Source organism: Lactuca virosa, chromosome 3, assembly GCF_052849685.1.
Source record: "Lactuca virosa cultivar CGN04683 chromosome 3, Lactuca_virosa_CGN04683_v6, whole genome shotgun sequence".
Classification (NCBI taxonomy): Eukaryota; Viridiplantae; Streptophyta; class Magnoliopsida; order Asterales; family Asteraceae; genus Lactuca; species Lactuca virosa.
The window spans coordinates 43,703,579-43,723,796 of record NC_136428.1 but is presented as its reverse complement, the minus strand read 5'-3'; the positions used below and the strand labels follow the sequence as shown (position 1 = coordinate 43,723,796).

The 20,218-nt window shown below is 34.5% G+C and overlaps 3 protein-coding genes and 1 pseudogene across 3 annotated transcripts; 1 reads left to right on the top strand and 3 right to left on the bottom strand.

Moving 5' to 3' along the window:
• Positions 1 to 729: 729 nt before the first annotated feature.
• On the bottom strand, positions 730 to 1,838 carry LOC145162290 (PRA1 family protein E pseudogene; annotated as a pseudogene).
• A 420-nt stretch (positions 1,839 to 2,258) lies between these two features.
• Positions 2,259 to 5,235, bottom strand: BMY2 (beta-amylase 2). The gene is made up of 9 exons (XM_079084324.1): positions 4,833 to 5,235; positions 4,419 to 4,646; positions 4,252 to 4,332; positions 3,942 to 4,145; positions 3,511 to 3,864; positions 3,156 to 3,416; positions 2,888 to 3,088; positions 2,577 to 2,805; positions 2,259 to 2,477 (listed from the first exon to the last, which is right to left on the bottom strand). Exons 1-9 carry the CDS (start codon positions 5,193 to 5,195, stop codon positions 2,452 to 2,454), a joined length of 1,947 nt encoding a protein of 648 aa, XP_078940450.1. The 5' UTR covers positions 5,196 to 5,235; the 3' UTR covers positions 2,259 to 2,451.
• Positions 5,236 to 13,668: 8,433 nt separating this feature from the next.
• On the top strand, positions 13,669 to 15,833 carry LOC145165578 (Pentatricopeptide repeat (PPR) superfamily protein). The gene has a single exon (XM_079084322.1). It carries the CDS (start codon positions 13,927 to 13,929, stop codon positions 15,757 to 15,759), a length of 1,833 nt encoding a protein of 610 aa, XP_078940448.1. The 5' UTR covers positions 13,669 to 13,926; the 3' UTR covers positions 15,760 to 15,833.
• On the bottom strand, positions 15,781 to 18,578 carry LOC145165579 (putative serine/threonine-protein kinase PBL15). Its single transcript, XM_079084323.1, has 5 exons — positions 18,039 to 18,578; positions 17,805 to 17,940; positions 17,568 to 17,704; positions 17,325 to 17,448; positions 15,781 to 16,356 (listed from the first exon to the last, which is right to left on the bottom strand). Exons 1-5 carry the CDS (start codon positions 18,447 to 18,449, stop codon positions 15,893 to 15,895), a joined length of 1,272 nt encoding a protein of 423 aa, XP_078940449.1. The 5' UTR covers positions 18,450 to 18,578; the 3' UTR covers positions 15,781 to 15,892.
• Positions 18,579 to 20,218: the final 1,640 nt, after the last annotated feature.

Genomic DNA, 20,218 nt, shown 5'->3' with positions numbered 1-20,218 from the left:
AGTTTGTTGTTTCCTGAAATCCCATACAAAAGATGCGATTTTAAAAATATATATATAAAAAAGCAGACACATGATTTCAAGAATTAAGTGTCTAACACCAAAGTAAATCGCAATATTATGTACTTTTAAATAGACACAAATGCACATAGAATCTTGTAAAAATCATCGTTGCTTCGTTTGGTAATGAATTTTTGAGATCTCACAGAAGTCTTAGATTTTAGATTTTAAAAGTCCAATTAAAAAAATTGTTTTAAAGTACAAGTTTAAAACTTTTAATTTATAAAATTGATTAAAAGTATAAGTTTAAAACTTTTAATTTATAACAAAAAAACTCATAATACAAAATTTTATTTTGGATAGCGCTTAAAAAATATATGCATGTTATAACAAAATTAGTAGGTCATCCATAAAAAAATATGTTTCTATCTTTCACATGTCATTTATGTAACTTTACATATTTAAAAATTTACAACTAAATATTTTTATACAAATATAAATACAACTTTCAGCTTCAACTACAGGCTATCAAGTATCAACTATCAAGTGTTTCTCACAAATAAAGGTTTTTATTTGCTTTTACGGTGTGTTCCACAAAAAAAAATTATTACACGGTAAAATATAATTTATAATATGAACACAGTCAAAAAATTATAGGATATAGCTTTATGAATTCCATTTTCAAATCCTTCCACTCAGTCAAAAAAAATTATCAAATATGGAAACAAGATGAAACATAAACAAGCTCCATATCCAAACTTCAACAAAAGAACTCAACAGTAATCGAACAGATGTGGAAAAAAAAACAACACTAATGTCCTAATCAATCAAGAATCTGAAGAAAAAATAAATAAAACAATTTGCCCATGATTTGATATGATGAATTTGAATCGTAAGTTCTACTTGTTACCAACGACAGAAACCAAACCTCCATCGCCGGCCTCTTGTTCATCCAAAAACAAGTCATCGGTGCCCCTGATTCCGGCGTGTATCACGACAACAGCAGCCCCAACAGATAACGCCACCAATAGGATCGTTCCGACGTCAGTGCAAGCCAATGCGAAGATCGTTAACAAACTCAGGGTCATTAACACAACACGATCATCAAAAACATGGTTGAAAATCACAACTGGACTGCGGGGATCACGGAAGAAATAAAGGAAAAACCAACCAACAAATACGATCAAAAAGGTTATCATCGAGACTGGTTGATAAATCAGACTGAGGAAGAGTATGAGGAGGATAACCATGGCGTAATTCACCCGGAAGTAGTTGAGGTTCCGTTTGACTCGACGGGTGGCGTCGTCGTAGCTTAGTGGCCGAGTAACGGCGGAATGGTTGAAAAATTCTCGCCATGGGCGACGCCTGGCGATGAAGTTTTCGGTGTGGAACCTGGCACGTGCAATCAGTGTATTAGGAGTTATCGGTAGCGGTAGCGGCAGCGGTAGATCGGTGCAGGCATTGGCGGTGGTGGGGGCGGTGCTGGTGGGGAGTGTGCCATAACCGGCGTTTGAGTTCTTCGACATTGTTGGATCAGTTAGGAAAAAACGGAGAATGAATCGTGGATTTGAATCCTTGGATTATTGATTTGTATGGTGAAATTGGAGACCAGATCTGGAAAAAGGTGCAAGGCCAGTGGTGCTACAAAAAAGTTAAGTTGCAGAAAGTTTCATTTTCACCATGAAAATGAAAAGGCTGAAGCTTTTTTGGGTTTCAATTCAATTGTTGCTGAAAATCAGAGTGAATCCACTGAAAGTGGCAAAAGTTTGATCTTTGATTAATTTTATTATCGAGTATAGATTCGGAAAAAATGGTGGTTGAACCTGTCAACTCGTGTTGCGGGAAACTTGATGTGTTGTTCATCGAACAAATGTAAAGCTGACATACATATAAAATACGATATTCAATCCCTAATCAACGTAAACGTGTACCCCATCCATGCATAAAACGAGGATTAATCAAATTGCTTTTATTTCAGATAATTTGATCGACACAAAACGACATTTGATTCTACACGTTTCTACTTTCTAATGGTGTATACATTTCCATTGAGTTATTTTGGTTCTTTCTAAATAAATCAAGGGTTACCACATAATGACCATTTATCATAAAACAACGATCCATTTATCTTGATTATATGGTGTAACGTTAGGTTTAGTAAACACTAACACATCGCAAAGTTCTACATTTCTTTTAATAATGTGGAGATTTTGGTTACATATTTCATAAAAATCAAATGAAAATACTTTTCAATCTTGTGATCATCTTCAAACACAATTTCTTTCAATCAAAAAAATAAATTTACAAAACAATATATTTAAAATATTTCTTTGTAGTAAAAAGTTATTGGCGTTTTGGAATATATATCCATTATGGGTTGGTTAATTTGGTGGCGATAAAGTTACTTTTAGCAAATCATCAGATCAGGTTATCAAGAATTGTCTTCTTCACATTTCACATTTCTGTTCCCACATTTTCTCCTACAAAAAAAATATCAAAAACTTAAAGCAAAAAAAAAAAATAATAAAAAAAAAAAAAAAAAAAATCAAACAAGAGGTTGAGAAAGATGTAGTATGTACCATGCATGCATCTAACGAACTGGTCAAGTTCTGAGAAGCATAATGTTGTATCAAGCAAGGGCAAAATGGGAAATGGTGGTTTATAATTAAAAAACACAAAATGATGATGATCCGGATCATTACTCGGTTTTGCAGTCTCAAGTAATCTCATCAACACTTCCCTATCAAAACATGGAAACGCATTTTCACCAGCTACACATAAACCTTCCTCCCAAGCTGAATTCAATACCTGTAAAAAACTTATCAAAATCAATAAAGATTTATTCTATAACATCATTATAAAAATCAAAAAAAAAAAGTCAACAAACAACCTGCCAAGTCAACCCTTCTGGATCATGATTTTCTTTACTAGAAAGATTCGATCCTGGACACACAAACTTCACTGCAACCGAGTGTTTCTTAAGAACCTTAAAAAGTCTGGAGTATCCATCATGGTTATCAGGGTTATAATATCCAGCTGTCAACTCAGCTGCATGGCTTTTACATCTATACCACCAATAAACAGCTGGAATCTAGACAAAAATTTCATATGAGTGAATCTCATATAGTAAATTTCAAGATTTTTACTAAACTATTTACCTTAACAAGTATCTGTATTTCTTCAAATGCTAGGGTTGCAAGAGAGAGGATTGTATTGGCATGATCTATTAATAACTGGGAATACCATTGAAGGAAGAATCTCCCATAATGGCTTCCATAATCACCATGTTCACAAAAGAAACCAGTTTCTTGTGGACTCGAATTGTAGTCACCACAATTTTCAGGTCCTCTACCCCAAAATGTTTGACCACGAAGACTTGAAGATTTGACTAAATTTTGTTGCATGTATTTATCGTAACACTGCAAAAAGATTTGTGTCTTAGATGGGTATTAATATTAAATTTAATTTTTTGTTAGTTACACTAATCAAAATGGTAATTAAGTATATATATACCTGGAACTCACCAATACCAGGATACCTCCATCCCATTTTTTCTGAAAAAGAAGGATATTTAAGCTCTCCATTGGCACCAATTCCTATTTCAACACCAGTAATAAGACCTTCAACAAACATGTCATCAAACTCTGTTCTGAAGCTTCTCATCACATCAAAATACACCTCAGCAGCAGTTCTTCCTTTCAACACTCTTTCTTTATCAATACCCCATGATAGACATTCAGTGTTTCTTCTTCCTTCACGATCTGTAAAGAAAATATCTTTGTTGTCTTTCCCAATTTCAACAACCCATTGAGGGAGGGGTATAGAAATAGAATCATTCCCTCCATACTCATGAAATGCTAACCCTACCTTTAGAATTGAAGGAGAAATTAGATTTTTTTTCAATGATAACTGAATCAAAAGAGTGATGAAGGAAATGTTGATACCTGTAACTTGAGCTCAAATTCATGGATGATGTTGAATAGTTCACGGTATCCAGACCAACAGTATTTTTGTGGGCCCTGGGCTTCAACAATACCCCACCAACATTCCACAAATACACCATCCACATGCAATGATTTTAGAAGCCTTAGCTCCTTTCTAACAGCATCCCGATCAATCAACTGGCAGAATTTGTTAATCAACCCAGTCTGCAGTGAAATCATGTATAAAGATTTTGTTTGAAATTTTATTTGTTGTTGATTGTTTGGTAATAATGAGTGGAATCAAAACTATTAGAGATAACAAACCACTTACTCCAAGCATCACATAAACAGGAACATATGCAGTGCCTAAAAAGTTTAATCCTTGCTCCACGATTTGGCCTTCTTGAATAAGCTGCGATGATGAAATGCAGGGTCAAAGATGATTTTCCATGTAATTGGAAGTGTGTTTTTCAGTTGCAGGGTCAAAGATGGTCAAACCTGATCAGTCTCCAAACAATCGTGTGAATTGATAGGGGGGCTGGCACTGTATTTTTCACATTCTGTGGTACCTATTCCTGGGACCACAACAGAATCAAGAGAAGCAGGTGATGGGCTCTCATCGATTCTGAGAACTGATGACGGAAAATCGAGTGATGCTTTCACTGTATAACTTTTCAAAGAACTACTGGATACTGGACTTTCTACTGACCTTCCTGGATACACACCCTGTTGAGAAATCATGTGTTAGTACAGCATTACTTGTAAGACCTAGAGAGGAAAGGTGATTTGATCATGAAAATGATCTTTTGTTTTTGATGATAAAATTGGCATGAATGGAATCATGCTGACATGTAGAGAAATAAGAGCCCTAATAAATGAAATTATAATTGAAAGTAAAGAAAAATAGTTCACCAATTTAGAAGACGGTGTGGATTGGCGAAATGTAGTGCCATCAGCCTCAACGGTCCACCCAGCTTCGCGGGCAAGGGCGGCGAGTACATCGTTCATGTCTGCGCGTGCCGGTAGAGGGAAGTTGCCGTATTGTCGGAGACCGGCTAGCATACGACTAGTGATGGCACGGCGGTGGCGTTCTCGAAGCTTGGTTCGTTCTTTCTCTTTCTCTCTCTCATTTCTACCGCCCCTAGGACTGGTGTTGATCGTTGTGGTAATGGTGGAGATGCCCATCGCTGCCGCAGCGAAGCCTCGTGGGCGGCGCTGCTGCTGAGGTTGCGAATGGTGATTGTGGGGGCTGCCGTCGTGATTGTCACTATTCATTTCTATTGCATTTTCTCCCCGCCAACATTAACACTGAGAATTCACTTATTTATGATTTAATTGGAGAATTCCGATAAAATCATATTATTACAACAATAATATAATAATAAATAAAGCCAAATTTAGCCGATATCACAATCTCATTCTAAAATTTATTCAAAAATTAAGTCTTTATGATGAAATATGGTATTTTGTAGTTTTTTTTTTTTTTTTTTTTTTGTGAAAATACGATGTTCTCAATAAGATTTCCGAAAATATGATATTTTCATTGATGTTATTATTTCTTTTATTTGATTTTTTATTTTATTCATTTTTCACAACAAATGAACCTCGAAGTCGAAGGAGTCGCATGTAGTGTTCGCAAGGTATTACAATGCCTTACTCCAAAAATACACAATTTTTTTGGAACCACATGTTTCATAGATTGGATGGATGTACCCAAAGTTGTTGGGGACTATTTACTAACCCAATGTCATATGAAATTTGTTTTTGATGACTTATATATAAGGAGAGAGATGGAGGGACGTATCAAGGTTCTAAATAACGTAAGACGTGACTTGGCGGAAATGTCAAGTCTCAAGCTTTTTTAAGTCGTGGCGAGTCATGTCGTTTGTAAAGCGTGACTTAAGGCGACCATTTTGTATATATATATATATATATATATATATATATATATATATATATATATATATATATATATATATATATATATTATTCATTTTTATATACATATGTGACTTAAGACGGCATTTTGTCAAAGTTTGGCGGCAAATACAAACATTTGAGTCATGACACGCCATGGCGAGCTTTTTAAAACATTGGTTCGCATTAAATATGAATTACAAATATTGTTAGGGTGTATTTGCATTTACAGTGTGAAGGGATAAAATTGGATAAAGCGTTCTTGTAATTAAATTGAAACCATTTAACCAAGATAATATAAAACCATTCATAGGGGTATTTTAGACATTGTATACAAATTTAAAACAACCGATATTTATCGGTATGATTCAAACCCTTTTCTTCATTCTCCATCCTTCCAGTTTATTCGGATATCATGGTGATCAGGTTATCATCTGAAGATACGATTACCAAACCAAAATTCATGAAATCAGTATAAAGCAAAGAATCCTCCACCCCATTTTTGTTAACCTAATTCCTTAGAAATCACGAAGATCTAAAGCATCTCGGTGCATCAACAATGTATCTGGTTTGGCCACGAGCGTATTTGGCATGCTCCTTAAGGTAGGCATGCCATGAATGCATTTGGAAAAGTCTAACGCTTTTGGCTAAATGCTCTGTCATATTCCAAATTCCCACACACATCTTTCAGGTCTTCAATGTTCAAGTTACATTTAACAAAAAAAAAGTTAAGAAGAAATATTATCTATTATCTTCCTTTTTGGTAATTTTTAATTCTTTCCATTAAAAAAAACTCATGAACTAAACCTAGACATTAATTTTTGCTAAATCTTGGAACAAAATCCTAAAATTAGGTTAAATTTATTTGTTCTCTTGTTTTTCTAAAGTTTTTCCACAAAATAGCAAAAAAAAAATAATAACTTAGAAATGACCATAATAGCCATATTTTTTGCAGGAGGCTAATTGCGAAAACCTAGGTGGTCTGCGATTTTTTTGAGATTTTCACAGGTCACCACCTGCTAAAATCTACATGGCTTGCGATTTTTTATTTCTTTTTTGATTTTTTTTTAAAATAATTTTTTCCCAGGTTAACATCTACAAAAATCTAGGTGCATGTGATTTTTTTTAGATTTTTGTAGGTCATATTTGTGATTGGGAGAACTCAGATGGTCTAATAATTCTTATTAAGTTCGTATGAGAAAGTTATAAAGTTTTTTTTTCTTCATAATTTTCACCAAATAGACAACTCTAGAGCTAAAAAATTAGGAGTGTAGTTGTGACATCCTCTAATTTTCAGAATCAATTAAAACTTTTTCTTTACGCTTTCAATTTCATTTTGTCATTGTTGAGGAAAATCCCAGTATATTTGAAACATTTTGAGTACAAGTGGTTGTCTCAATTTAATAAAACTCTAAGGATGTCATAATCAATACAGATACATACGTTACAGTGTAAAGACCTAATGGTCCTGAACTCTATTGTAGGCTGCCTCTTTTGCATATAAACTTAGCGGGTCAGGTTTGGGGAAACCTGGTGAGATACATAGGGATTTCAATCCTTTAATATTTTTATGATAATATTCCTTAATTATCAGACCTGCAAAACCAATTGTTACCAAACAATATAGATATAGTTTAACTTAAATATCTATAAGGCCTTTTATCCAAACATATACATCCCCAATCGATCCTCACAGATCCTTCCACGGGTGTCAGGGTGAGTTATCTCCCCAACGAACCGTTTTAAGGTAAGGGTTTGACTATACAGCTATAGGCTTCCTTGGCCGGTGTAAGTCATAAGGCACCCGAGCCTTCAGAGCAATTTGATGAAATAGAGTATTGCCTTTCATTTACGTCTGTAGGTTATGAGCCTACACTAGCAACGTAATTCACAAGACCACCTAGAATGGTCAAGTGTTGTCATCCTACTATGGGGGATGACCAAATATACCAGTAAGTTGTTTGATTTGGACCCACCATTTCTGGCAATCCAAAAAGAATACTAAGGTGTACTTCGGTATAGAGCTACCGTACATCGACACCTAATAGTGTCATAGGACAGAGGTCTACTCTCCGTTCCTAACGTACATACCCATAACATGATGCTACACGTTATTCAAACCTAATTGAACTAAACATCCTTTATAAGTCTTATTTCCCTACTAGGCAAGACTACCGGGCTCATGAACTTTCCTTGAAATACCAATTCTATTTTAGGCAACCCTATCCTAATATTAACGTATAGTATTTATATTTTCTTTATATTTTTCACAAATAAAACTTCTATTATTTATTTTCATGTAATCATATTATTTATATACTATAACACATTAGGGGTGACCATGGGTCAGGTTGGGTCGATTTTGGGATAAAACCGAACCCAACCCGTGTATTTCGGTTTATGGATTTTAGAACCCGTTCGGTTCGATTTTTTGTTGCTTTTGGTTTTTGGTTCTTGGGTCAGCTTCATCGGTTTTTAGGTTCAACCCATGGGTTGATAGGTTTTGGGTTTAAACTCGTGGGTTTTAGGTTGTAACCCATTTTTTAGCAAATCTTTATAACTTAAAAAATGAAACAAATTTAGCAACCTAGATTAAAGAAACTAAAAAAACAAAACAATTTCAACATCAACACAACCTTTAAAAGTATGTTGCTAATAGTTTACAACAACCAAGTTTAACAAGTTTTTAGAAATAAAAACAAGTAACAAATAACCATATAATAATCTCGGTTTCACTAAAACAACAACACATGCTATATATTTGGTGTAATTTGGTACCAAAATTCACCTTCTTTTGTATTTGACGTATATTACCTTTGACATAGAAAGTCAAATTATAGCATATCATTGGAAAACATGTACTAATCTCGGGATGGGTCGGTTTCAAACCCAACGAGTTGGGTCGGTTTTAAACCCGACGGAATGGGTCGGTTTGAGGTACTAAAACCGAACCTAAAACCCATTTTTTTGGTTTTTTAAAATTTAAACACAAACCCGACGGTTTGGGTTCGATTTCGGTTTCTCGATTTCGGTTTTGTTGGTTTTTGTCGGTTTTTGGGTTTTCGGGTTTAGTTTTTCTCACCCCTATAACACATATAGAACCATATTTGGTTCGCACCTCGTATATAAACATATATATTTCTAACATATATTCCAGGAAATAAGCATATAGTTCACATATAAACTTTTTAACAAATATTTAATATTTTAATTAATACTTGTATTAAAATCATGTTCATTAAGGTACTATGCACTCACTTGATAAAATGGGTGACTGACGATTTCGGCAGCGCTTCGCTTCACACTTCCAAAGAGACTTAGACGTATAAATCACTAAGCCTTAGTCTAGTTTCATAATCATGGCGAGTATTTAATGATAGTCTAGATTCCTCAATAACCCCAATGTCTACATCAAGATCTATCAAGTAATGAATAACCAGGAAGGACCATATCGGAGGTAGGGTACGTTTGGTATACAGAATATACTGTTTGGAAATCTCACTTTTAACATCACACTAAATTCAGCCTAGACATCACTCCCGTAAGTAGATCAATTAGTATAATGACTTGAAATCACTGATAAATCTTAATTATAGGTTCATAATAACGACTATGTCTATAATTAAAAGTTACACCTGAATAAAATAAGTGTAGCTTAACTTATAAAGTATTCCGAGGAAAACCAGGGATTATGCGGGTAGAACTTTGATCTGTGAGCTTCTATTCACCGGCTATCTGACATCATAGGGCTTCACTAAGGTAGATGGGAACTTAAAACCTAAAGAAATCTTGGGCTAAAAGAGAAATAAATCGAGAGAGAATAGTTGGAAGGGGTGTGGAGTAAAGTGAGCTGAAAGCGACTTATATATATATATATATATATATATATATATATATATATATATATATATATATAATGCAAAATGACATGTGCGCCATGTACCTAGTCGGAAGAGGGTGACGTGGCAGCTTCTCCATGGTGACACGTTGCGAGTTCTTATGGTGTGTCAGATGCGCGCCGCACATCTTGTCTGTGCGTGCGACTGCACATAGAATTTTTATAAAACCTTTAAAAATTCATATCTTCTTCATACGAGCTCCGTTTTCAACGGGTTTATATCTACGCGTAGCTATCGACGAGATCTACAACTTTCGTTTAGACTCTGCCGACTGATTTTGACTTTATATTTAAAGTTATATTTTTAACATGCTTAGAATGTTAAAGTCCGTTAAAAATTTATAACTCTCTCGTATGACATCTGTTCTCGACTGTTTATATATCGACAGACTCCTTATCACAAGATCTTCAATTCTCGTTTAGATCATTTCGGCTAATGATCAACCGATCTAAAATTCGATTTCTGCGCTAACACTGTTATTCTGAAATATTAAAAAAAATCATAACTTCATTTTATGAAAACAAATTTGAGCGTTCTCTATGTGTATACTCTTGGTTTTACGACTACTATGACTTTTGTTTAGATTACTTAGGCTAATAAGCAATCTATCTCTCATTCACTATTTACGATACATTGTCTGATCGTGAAACTTCGGAAGTCGGAAGTCTATAACTTGTACATACGAAGTCGAATTTGAGTGTGCTTTATGTGTACGAGATTCATATCGCAACTCCTACTTGTAACATCCCAAAAATCCAAGATAAAAATTTCATTTTTATTATATTCAAAACACTATTGTAACTTTGTTTTAAACATTGAAAAGCGTTTCAATTAACACAATTATCAGATTCAAAACCCAAATATCACATATTGCAGAAAACACGGGTGTATGCGCTGCGATCGTCCCGAGCTCTTTCATTTGAAAACTGGAGTACCTGAAACATAAACAGAAAACCGTAAGCACAAAGCTTAGTGAGTTCCCCAAATACCACATACCATACATATCCAATGATCCATACATGTCATACATAAACGTGAGTCATACATATCATTCATATACCATAATCAATAAGAGTGCTATGTGCCAACCATAGTCTTGCCATTATGCCACGAGCCACCTTGTGGTATTTCTTGCTAGGCTGGGGGCCACAACCTTAGGTCTTACAGACAAGTGCCAAGAGCCACATCCTGGTCTTCCATGCAAGCCTCACAAAGACAACTAGCATACAAACTATACTACTTACTAATTACTTGCTAGAGTTCATACTCTGGTCTTCCATAAAATGTGTCAGGAGCCGCCTCTTGGTCTTTCATACATAATGTCAAGGGATAACCCCCGGGTCTTCCTACAATACATAAACCCAATAGGCCGGCATTGGTGCCTTCAACCCATACAACAGTCAAGAGAATCACCTCGAATGTTGCAGCTCACTGCACGAAACCCTAGTTGCTGACCTAACGACTTCCCAAACTAGCAATACCCAAACAACATCCAATTAGCAACTGAAATGCAAACCATGATCCATAATCCAAACTTAGGGTAAAATTACCATTTTACCCTGGCCCATCAAGACTCAGAACCAAGGCCCAAGCCCAAAGCCAACAAGGCCCAAAACTATAAGATCCATAAAAGCCCACTAATGGCTCAATTTTCCAAATTGGGCCCAATCCCATATGGGTCTTATCCTAAGCCCATATTTTCCTCGAATACAATTCAGGTTACCTCAAACACCCTTTGGGACAACTTGGTCAAAAGCATAAGTCAAAAGTCAAAGTCAACGGTCCAGATGACCCAACTCGCCGAGTTGGTCCTTCAACTCATCGAGTTCTCATCAAACCGCATAATCGCAAAGAATCGATCCAACTCGCTGAGTTCCCTTCAACTCGTCGAGTTTTCCCCTCCTTTTCATCAGAATCGGGACAATCCCAAACCAACTCGCCGAGTTCTCCTATGAACTCGTCGAGTTCTTCAGTCAGCAAACCCACTTAATCTATTAAGCCACTTAATCAACAAGATAAGGCTTCAAATTGTAAAGTCTCCAACTTTACTCTTATGCAAGGCTAGAAGAAGCTCAAAAGCTCAAAATAAACTAGAAGAAAGGCTTAATGGATGCATGGAGCCCTTAAGACCATAAAGTTGGCAGCTTTATGCCAAAAGAGCTCCCTAGGACCCTAGATCTGAAAGGGTTTGTCCAAATGGGACGTCCAACTCCCAATAACAACTCCATTTGGACCAAAACATGCAAAAGAACCCTAAGAAGGAGATCTATGAATTCACAAAGCAAGGTTGAGACTTTTTACAAGAAAAGTGTCGAAAATGAAGCAAGGATTCGAGATCTAGCAGCTCCTTCTTGTATCACCAACTCTCACCAAGCTTTCCTTCCTTCCAATGGCTTCAAACACACCACAAACGCACTCAAAATGGCCTACAACACTCAAAAATGCCTTAGGGTTTCGAGGTTAGGGTTTAGGACAATGGTGGCTAGAAATGAGGCCAAAATATGGGGTTTAAGTTGTTTAAATAGGGTGCAAAACCCCGAAATTAGGGTTTCCCAATCCACGTCCAACTCGTCGAGTTGGTCCTCTCCAACTCGTCGAGTTGGTCTTCAAAAACACGCGCGACCAACACTTCCAACACGTCGAGTTTCTTCCCCTAGACTCGATGAGTTGACCTTTAGAAATGAAGTTTTATTTCCATAATTGACCTTCTAGATTTCGAATGTTACAACATTTTCCGTCAAGATTATTTGTTCTAAATAATTTTCTATCAAGATTGTCATTTTGTCGTTTATCGATAAATTACTATAATGGTTTTATAATATGTAGTCTGCAACGCACACGACTAATGATAATCCTAATCGAGGATTTATATTATAATTATTATCTATATATCTTAAATGTATAGCCCGAAGTTGCGGATTTTACAATAATATATCTATGGATAGAGTTTGTTAAAAAGAACACACTAATTTTTTTCAACTAAAACACAGTTCATATGCCAAAGTTGTGAAACATCAAAGTTGAATTTTTTTTTTTCATATTTTTCACTAGCAATATACTTTGGAGCTAAAAAAATATGACATTTCGACATCCAAATTTGGAATGTAATATGTTTATGAAAAATCTTTGTTACAAATAATACAATGAAAAAAAATAACTCAAATTAAATTTGTATTAAAAGTTATGAAGATTTGAAGAAAAAAAAATTAAAATTGTTATTGGTCATCACATGCCACTACGAAAGTTATAGCTATTCTGATTATTTTTTTGAATTTTAACTATTTTGTTGAAAAACCTTAAATTTTGTTGACATTATGGTACTGTAAGACCCGTGTATTACACGGGTTGATTAAACAAAAGATTAAATATTAAAATATAAACGTTAAATATTTTTTAAATAAAATTTTGAAATAATTAATGAAGAAACCTATTAATTATAATTACGACCACATTTATTATATTTAATAATTTACATATATAAATATAGAAGTATTATGTGGCTTTTTAATATAAAATTTTTAAAAACCTACAATTGACATGTGAATATTATTTATTTCAAAAATATAATAAAATAACAAGTATCAAAATTCATGAGAGGTTGACACGTGTCAAAATGAATCTTCATTTATTATAGTTGATTCTCATGAATATATTTACAAAATAATTTTTTTTTTGAAAACATAGGGGTGTTTGGTTTAGCTTTTCACAACCCAAAATTTATTTTTGGAAAAGTTACAAAAAGTTAGGATTTCCTGACTTTTCCAAAAAGTTCATTTCCTTGTATAAAAACTCTAAAAATAGCTTTTAAAACTAGTTTTGTCAAACATTTTCGTTTTTTTCTTTTCCAAAAAGGACTTTTGGGTTGTGAAAAGCTAAACCAAAACACCCCATAATCCATAATTTTAGTTCCCTAGTTCTGAGTTGGACCCATTTTAGGCGCCGTCGCGCATATGTTATGAACGGAAAATTGCGCGGTTGTGCACCGACGGCCTCTCACAACCTTACTCCACCTGGCATCGCCAGCCTCCGAAACCAGCTAAAATTGACGATCGTGTTGTTCCAATCCAATTTTATAAAGTGCTCAATGCGTTTGCGAAGTATCGGAACGTCAAAACAGTTCGGATAATCGAAATTAGGTATGCAGCTCTCATGTTTTGAATTTTGGTAGCATTAAACCCTACTTAAAAGTAATGAATCGAAGTCTAGTGAATCCAACCCTTCTCAAAGTTTTTAAAATCCATCATTTGTCGAACTCTGTTTTTTCATCCCTACAGACTCTACCCGATTCAAAAACAAATTCATTCATAAACCCACTATACAATTTTCTTCCTCACACCCAAAACCCTAGCAAAATCGTTGATACTATATGCACAAATCTCAAAGAAAGAAGAACCGCCCTTCTTGAGGAAGACATGATCCCTCATCTGGGCACCGAAGAAGTCTCAAGAGTTCTTCTTAGATGCCAATCTGATCCATTTGCAGCTCTTACCTTCTTCAATTGGGTTAAAAACGATCTAGCCTTTCTCCCAACTATTCATAACTACTGTCTTATGTTGCATATACTAGCTTGGTCTCGCAAGTTTCCACAGACAATGAAGCTTTTCTCCGAGTTAATAGAGCTCAACAGGAATAAACCTGAAAAAGCAAGTATTTTTGAAAATTTGGTTCTGTGCACCAAAGATTGTAGCTGGGAACCAGTTGTATTTGATATTCTTCTCAAGGCATACCTAAAAGCTGGTTTGATTCGCGACGGTTTTGTTACTCTTAGGAAGATGGTGAAGCTTGGTTTTGTTCCAAAAATCATTTCTATCAACTTTCTTTTAGATGGGCTTTTGAAGTTGGATCGAATCAATGAATGTTGGGGAATTTATGAAGAAATGGGGAAAATCGGAGTACGTGGTAACACGTTTACTTTCAACATATTAACTCATGTTATATGCAAGAGTGGGGATGTTGATAAGGTGAATGGGTTCTTAGAGAAGATGGAAGAAGAAGGATTTGATCCTGATATTGTCACATATAACACATTGATAGATAGCTATATCACAAGAGGCAGATTAAAAGATGCACTCTATCTTTATAACATCATGTGTATAAGACGTGTGATGCCAGATTTGATTACTCATACATCTCTGATAAACGGGCTTTGTAAAGAAGGTAATGTAAAGGAAGCTCATAAGTTATTCCACAAAATGGTTCAAATTGGGGTGAACCCAGATGTGTACTCATACAATACTCTTATATGTGGTTACATTAACAAGGAAATGATGCAAGAATCACGCATGTTGCTTCATGAAATGATCAGAAAAGGGATTACTCCTAACAAGTTCACCTGTTTAGTACTTATAGAAGGATATAAAAAGAAAGGAATGTTGATTTCAGCTGTGAATCTTATTGTAGAGCTTCAAAGATTTGGAATATCAGTATCTAGAGATCTTCAAATTGATCTAGTCATTGCTTTGTGCCAGGTGGATAAACCTTTTGCAGCCAAGAGTCTATGGGAACGCATAGTGAAAGATGGTGAAGAAATTTGTACAATTAAAATCTACAATGAATTGATTGTTTCATTTTGTAAATCTAATCATGTAAATGAGGCTATACAGGTAAAAGACGAGATGTTTTTCAAGAATGTGAACCCAAGTTTGGTCACATATGGAGTAATCATAGAGTGTTTGTGTAGACTAAATAGAACCATGGAGGGTGAAGCTTTCATGAGGGATATGGTTGAAATAGGCATCCAGCCTGATATGACAATTTTCAGATCTTTGATTTTTGGGTATTGTAAAGAGAAGAATCTGAATCAAGCGGAGTCATTGTTGATCTTCTTTGCAGAAGAGTTTCAAGTATGTGACAATGAATGCTATAATGAGGTTTTTAAAGGGTTTTGTGAGAAAGGTGATATGGGTAAGTCGATGGAGTTTCAGAAAAGGATGCAAAAAATTGGATTCACTCCAAATAGTCTGAGTTTTAAGTATGCAATTGATGCCCTCATTGTCAACTCTGGCATGCTTCATACATATTAATTTATATCATGTATTGCACCATTTTGTTGCACACAAAGCACTTATATATATACATGACCACTTATTCATCTAAATTTATGTACATATATGCGTTTTATCATTTACATAATATCTGAATCTTGATCCCAATTCACTAACCCTTAGTGCTGACTGTCTTGACAGGAGTTTGTTTCCAATAAATCCGACCTCCTCCATTCATATCTTTGCTTTCTTTGGGCATATAAACCGCATTTCTTGCTGTCTTCTGTGTAGGCGGTGGGGCCCACTGTCCAGAACTAATAGCCATATCTTTCAAATTCTTAACTCCTTCAAGGGTCTCAATGATCACAGGCATTTTGGGCCTATCTTTAGGGTTCAAACTCACACAATATAAGGCCAAAAGGGCAACCTCTTTGGCTCCTTTAACCGAATATTGTCCCCCCAACCTTGGGTCAATTATTGCACGCACCCTTCGGCTGCTAGTCAAATACGGCCTTGCAAAGTCAACAAGATATTGTTCGCTTTTTGGTCTCTTTTTATCCATTGCCCTTCTTCCTGTCAATAGTTCTAACAACACCACTCCAAAGCTGTAAATGTCACTCTTTGTGGTTAAGTGCCCTACAATAATTTAACATATCAATACATTTCATTAGCAATAGCAATGAATTGTAATATAATCTGTCCCACATCCATCAAACAAATTAGAATTGTAAGCCTCTTAGGGCATCTCCTACTCAACACCATTCATTATTGTAATAAAAAAAAGATGTGGGTTAGATTCGTAAAATATTAATAAATATAAAGGTTGGTTTTAGAAATGTATGAAAGTTGGAAAAATGTAGATAACTAGAATATCTTGTGTAACTGTTTGGAGAGGAACTAGTTAGTCATTGCACCAAATGTTATACCAATTTTATCAATTAAGGGTGCGTATTATTTGGTTTAAACCGTCCAAACCACACTTTAATCGGGTTAGCGGGTCCGGGTTATTCGGGTGCAGTTGGTTCGGTTGGCAGTTGAAACTGCTCTGTTATTTGTTATTCGGTTTACAGTTTGCTGATTTTTATGTGGGCCCCGCCCGAAACCCAAATAAGGGGAGCAGTTGAAAATACTTCATATGTGGCCTAATATAAATAATAAATTTGATTTATTACTTTCAATTTTATATAGCTTTATTTATCTTATATATCTATGTTCAAATTGAGCACCGCCCCTAATCTCAATTATGGATTTACTTAAATTACTTCAAATTTGATATGGCACTATTAATTACACCAAAACATAACATATTTTATTGTAATCTAGACTAATAAATTCTCATTTTATATATTTATCTTCTAATGGTTAATTTATCTAGTCATTTAATATTTAACATAAAAAGTAATATCTAGTTTACACCAAAAAAAAAAAAAATCATTACAGAGATCTTTAAAAATGCTTTGGTTTGTTAAAAAGAAATGGTTCACTTCAATCATTACAAACCAACGAATAGTTTTGAAAAAAACAAAATAATATTAGTAATTCTTATTTGTCGTGGTTGTAAATTGTAATGTAAGTTTGGGATTGGGTATTTCAAAACTACTTACCAGTGTTAACATATTCAGGGGCAGCATATCCATAGGTGCCCATAACTCTAGTCGTAACATGAGTGTTCGACCCTTCTGGACCCATTGTTGCTAGCCCAAAATCAGATAATTTCGCATTAAAATCCTGCCAATTTTCATGAGAAATGTTAAATTATCTCCATATCAGCATTCAGCAGCAGCAATTGTACAATGTTTTAGCCTAATATAATTATAATTATAATTATAATCATATTATATACATACGGAATCAAGTAAGATGTTGGATGTTTTGAAGTCACGATATATAACAGGGCTTTCAGCACCATGCAAGAACGCAAGACCTTTAGCCGCGCCTATTGCAATTCTTATCCTAATCCCCCATGCCAAACAAACCGAAATCCCTACGTAAATTTAACAATAAAATCCTTATCATCATTACTTTACAATCCCTAAAATTTAACAACAAATCAATAATCAATAAATATTTATATAAAAACTTACTCTTGAACAAATGATTCTCCAAACTTCCACGAGGCATAAATTCGTAAACAAGAAGCCTCTCTTCTTCTTCACAACAATATCCAATCAATTTCACCAGATTAGGATGCCGTAGTTGACCCAGAAATATCACCTCCGCCTTTAATTTTTCAAAACAAATAAATTATTTTTTTTTTAAGTAAAGAAAAGAAACCATTAGATTAAACTAACAGTGACAAATAAAAAGAAGAAGCTTACAAGCCATTCTCGATGACCTTGTAATCCTTCAATATCAAGAAGCTTAACAGCAACGGGTTGAGGTTTCAACCCGGATCTCATGGTTTCATCGACATAACCCTTATGCACCTTCCCGAACCCTCCTTCACCCAGCAAAAAATTACTCGAGAAATTCTGAGTTACACCTCGGAGCTCACTCAGTTTAAAATCAAACAAGTCTGGTCCGAAGCTCTGTATGTCTTCATTAAGACGCATAGAAGACGACCTGCTTAGATCTGAGAAAGACATGCGTCTGAAAGAAGGTGATGGGGCTACATTTTTCGAGAATTCCGATTTTGAGGGTCTGCAACGGCTGAAGCTGTGAAAAACCTTGTTTTCAGCCGAACAGCAGTAGGGTTTCCATGTAGTTTTTGGTGAGTCCTTCGCTTTCATGATTTTTATGGATGAAAATTGGTTAGTGAGTAATGGTGGTGTATAAGTAAGTGTTAATCTTGTGGGATTATCATTATCTTGATATAAATGTTGAAATTGCAACAACTCTGCAACTACTCTACTAAAATTGGATGCTTTGTTGCAGTCTTTTCTTTTGTAGGGGTATTGTTTATGTTACTAGATTTGTCATTTAGGTTTGTCTTCAAACTGGTCCATTTTAAGTATATTTTTATAACTTGAAAACCCTCTTTTTTAGCCAATAATATGCAATGTTTTAAAAACCGGTTTGAACCAACCGGTCGAACCGGGAATCGGGGTAGGGAGCGGTTCAACTATCATCGGTTTTACATTGATTTCTGAATCGGATTGAACCGGCCAGTTTTAGAAAAACCTGGTTGAACCGGTCAAAATAAACCAGTTGAACCGGTTAAACCGAATAAAAATACATGAAGAAAAACCATTTACATAATAAATTTTGGTGATTTTTTTCAAATCTATTTAGTTTTCTTTAAATAAAAACATATGGTAAATATTATAAAATTTTTGATGTGTTTGTATTTATCTAAAACTATATTTCGTTTCAGTATTATACTTTTTTTTGACGTATATGGATTGATGTAAAACACTAAAACTTATAGTTATATGTTATTTTAATGTATTTTGGATTCATTTACAACTTATTTTTATGTGTATTTTTAATGTTTGAACTTGTAAACATCAAATTCTTAATTTAAATATGTATGTATGTGTAGGAAAATAGAAAAAAACATGAAAAATATAGAAACTGGTTCATCCGTCGGTCGAACCGGTTGAACCGGAAACTGGTCACCATACCGTTTCAACTAAAAAACCGGTTTTTAAAACATTGATAATATGTAACCCTGAGTTACAAAAAGATTTGGTACATATATGAATGTGAATGTCAAGTACAGATTAAAAGATTTGTTCCCTATTTATTAGGTTTTGACTTGTTTGTTGTGGCCCTCTTTGTTTCTTTTACATGTCTAGGCTAGAGATTCAACTAATACTCTCACCTAGATTTGTTTTTTACATGTCTAGGCTAGAGATACAAGTATTATCAAGTGTAACTTTAAGGACGTAAGGAGTACCCCCATTGTATCGTATGGTGGATTGGTGGGGTGAATTGGAGCTTTCACCACGCTGCACACTGCTAGTGCGGTGAAAGAGATGTAAAGAACCTAACCATGAGATTTTACTCCACTTTCTCTCATTTTCTCTTCTTCAACGCTACAAATTTAATTAAAAAAAACATTTTACCACTTTATAAATACCAATCATTTTAACATTTTGTCTAGAATTCGGCATAACGTAGTATTTTAATTATTGTTATATTTTAATAATGGTTTCTTATTTTGGTTATGTAATTTTTATTTTTGATCAATGAAATATTTTTTTATTAATTTTGTGTTTATTAACTATTTTTAATTAATTTCTTCTTATTAAATTATAGTTTTTAAAATTATAGTAATTTTATTTTATCAAAAAAAGTAAAATGAAGTGAAGTGTGACAATTTCCTGGATATTGAAGAGTGAAATGAAAATGAGAAGAAAATAAGGTGGTGCCGAGGTGACGGTGAAATGTGACCACACCGTCCTCCGGTCTAAAGAAATCATTTGATTTGTGTAATTCTAACATCCTGTTCATGAGTTCAACTTAACGAGGGAAAAAAAGGAAATAAATGGAAGTAAGAAGGAAGTTATAAAAAAAAGTGTTCCTAAGTTTAACTCATGGAAGAAAAAAATTTCCT

Coding starts and splice junctions, on each gene's coding strand:
- LOC145165578 (XM_079084322.1), top strand. CDS start 13,927: ATGAATCGAAGTCTAGTGAATCCAACCCTTCTCAAAGTTTTTAAAATC.
- LOC145165579 (XM_079084323.1), bottom strand. CDS start 18,449: ATGAAAGCGAAGGACTCACCAAAAACTACATGGAAACCCTACTGCTGT. Junction 17,941..18,038: donor AAGGTCATCGAGAATGGCTT/GTAAGCTTCTTC, acceptor GAAAAATTAAAG/GCGGAGGTGATATTTCTGGG. Junction 16,357..17,324: donor CCCTGAATATGTTAACACTG/GTAAGTAGTTTT, acceptor AAATTATTGTAG/GGCACTTAACCACAAAGAGT.
- BMY2 (XM_079084324.1), bottom strand. CDS start 5,195: ATGAATAGTGACAATCACGACGGCAGCCCCCACAATCACCATTCGCAA. Junction 4,333..4,418: donor ATTGTTTGGAGACTGATCAG/GTTTGACCATCT, acceptor TCATCATCGCAG/CTTATTCAAGAAGGCCAAAT. Junction 3,417..3,510: donor CTGGTATTGGTGAGTTCCAG/GTATATATATAC, acceptor ATCTTTTTGCAG/TGTTACGATAAATACATGCA.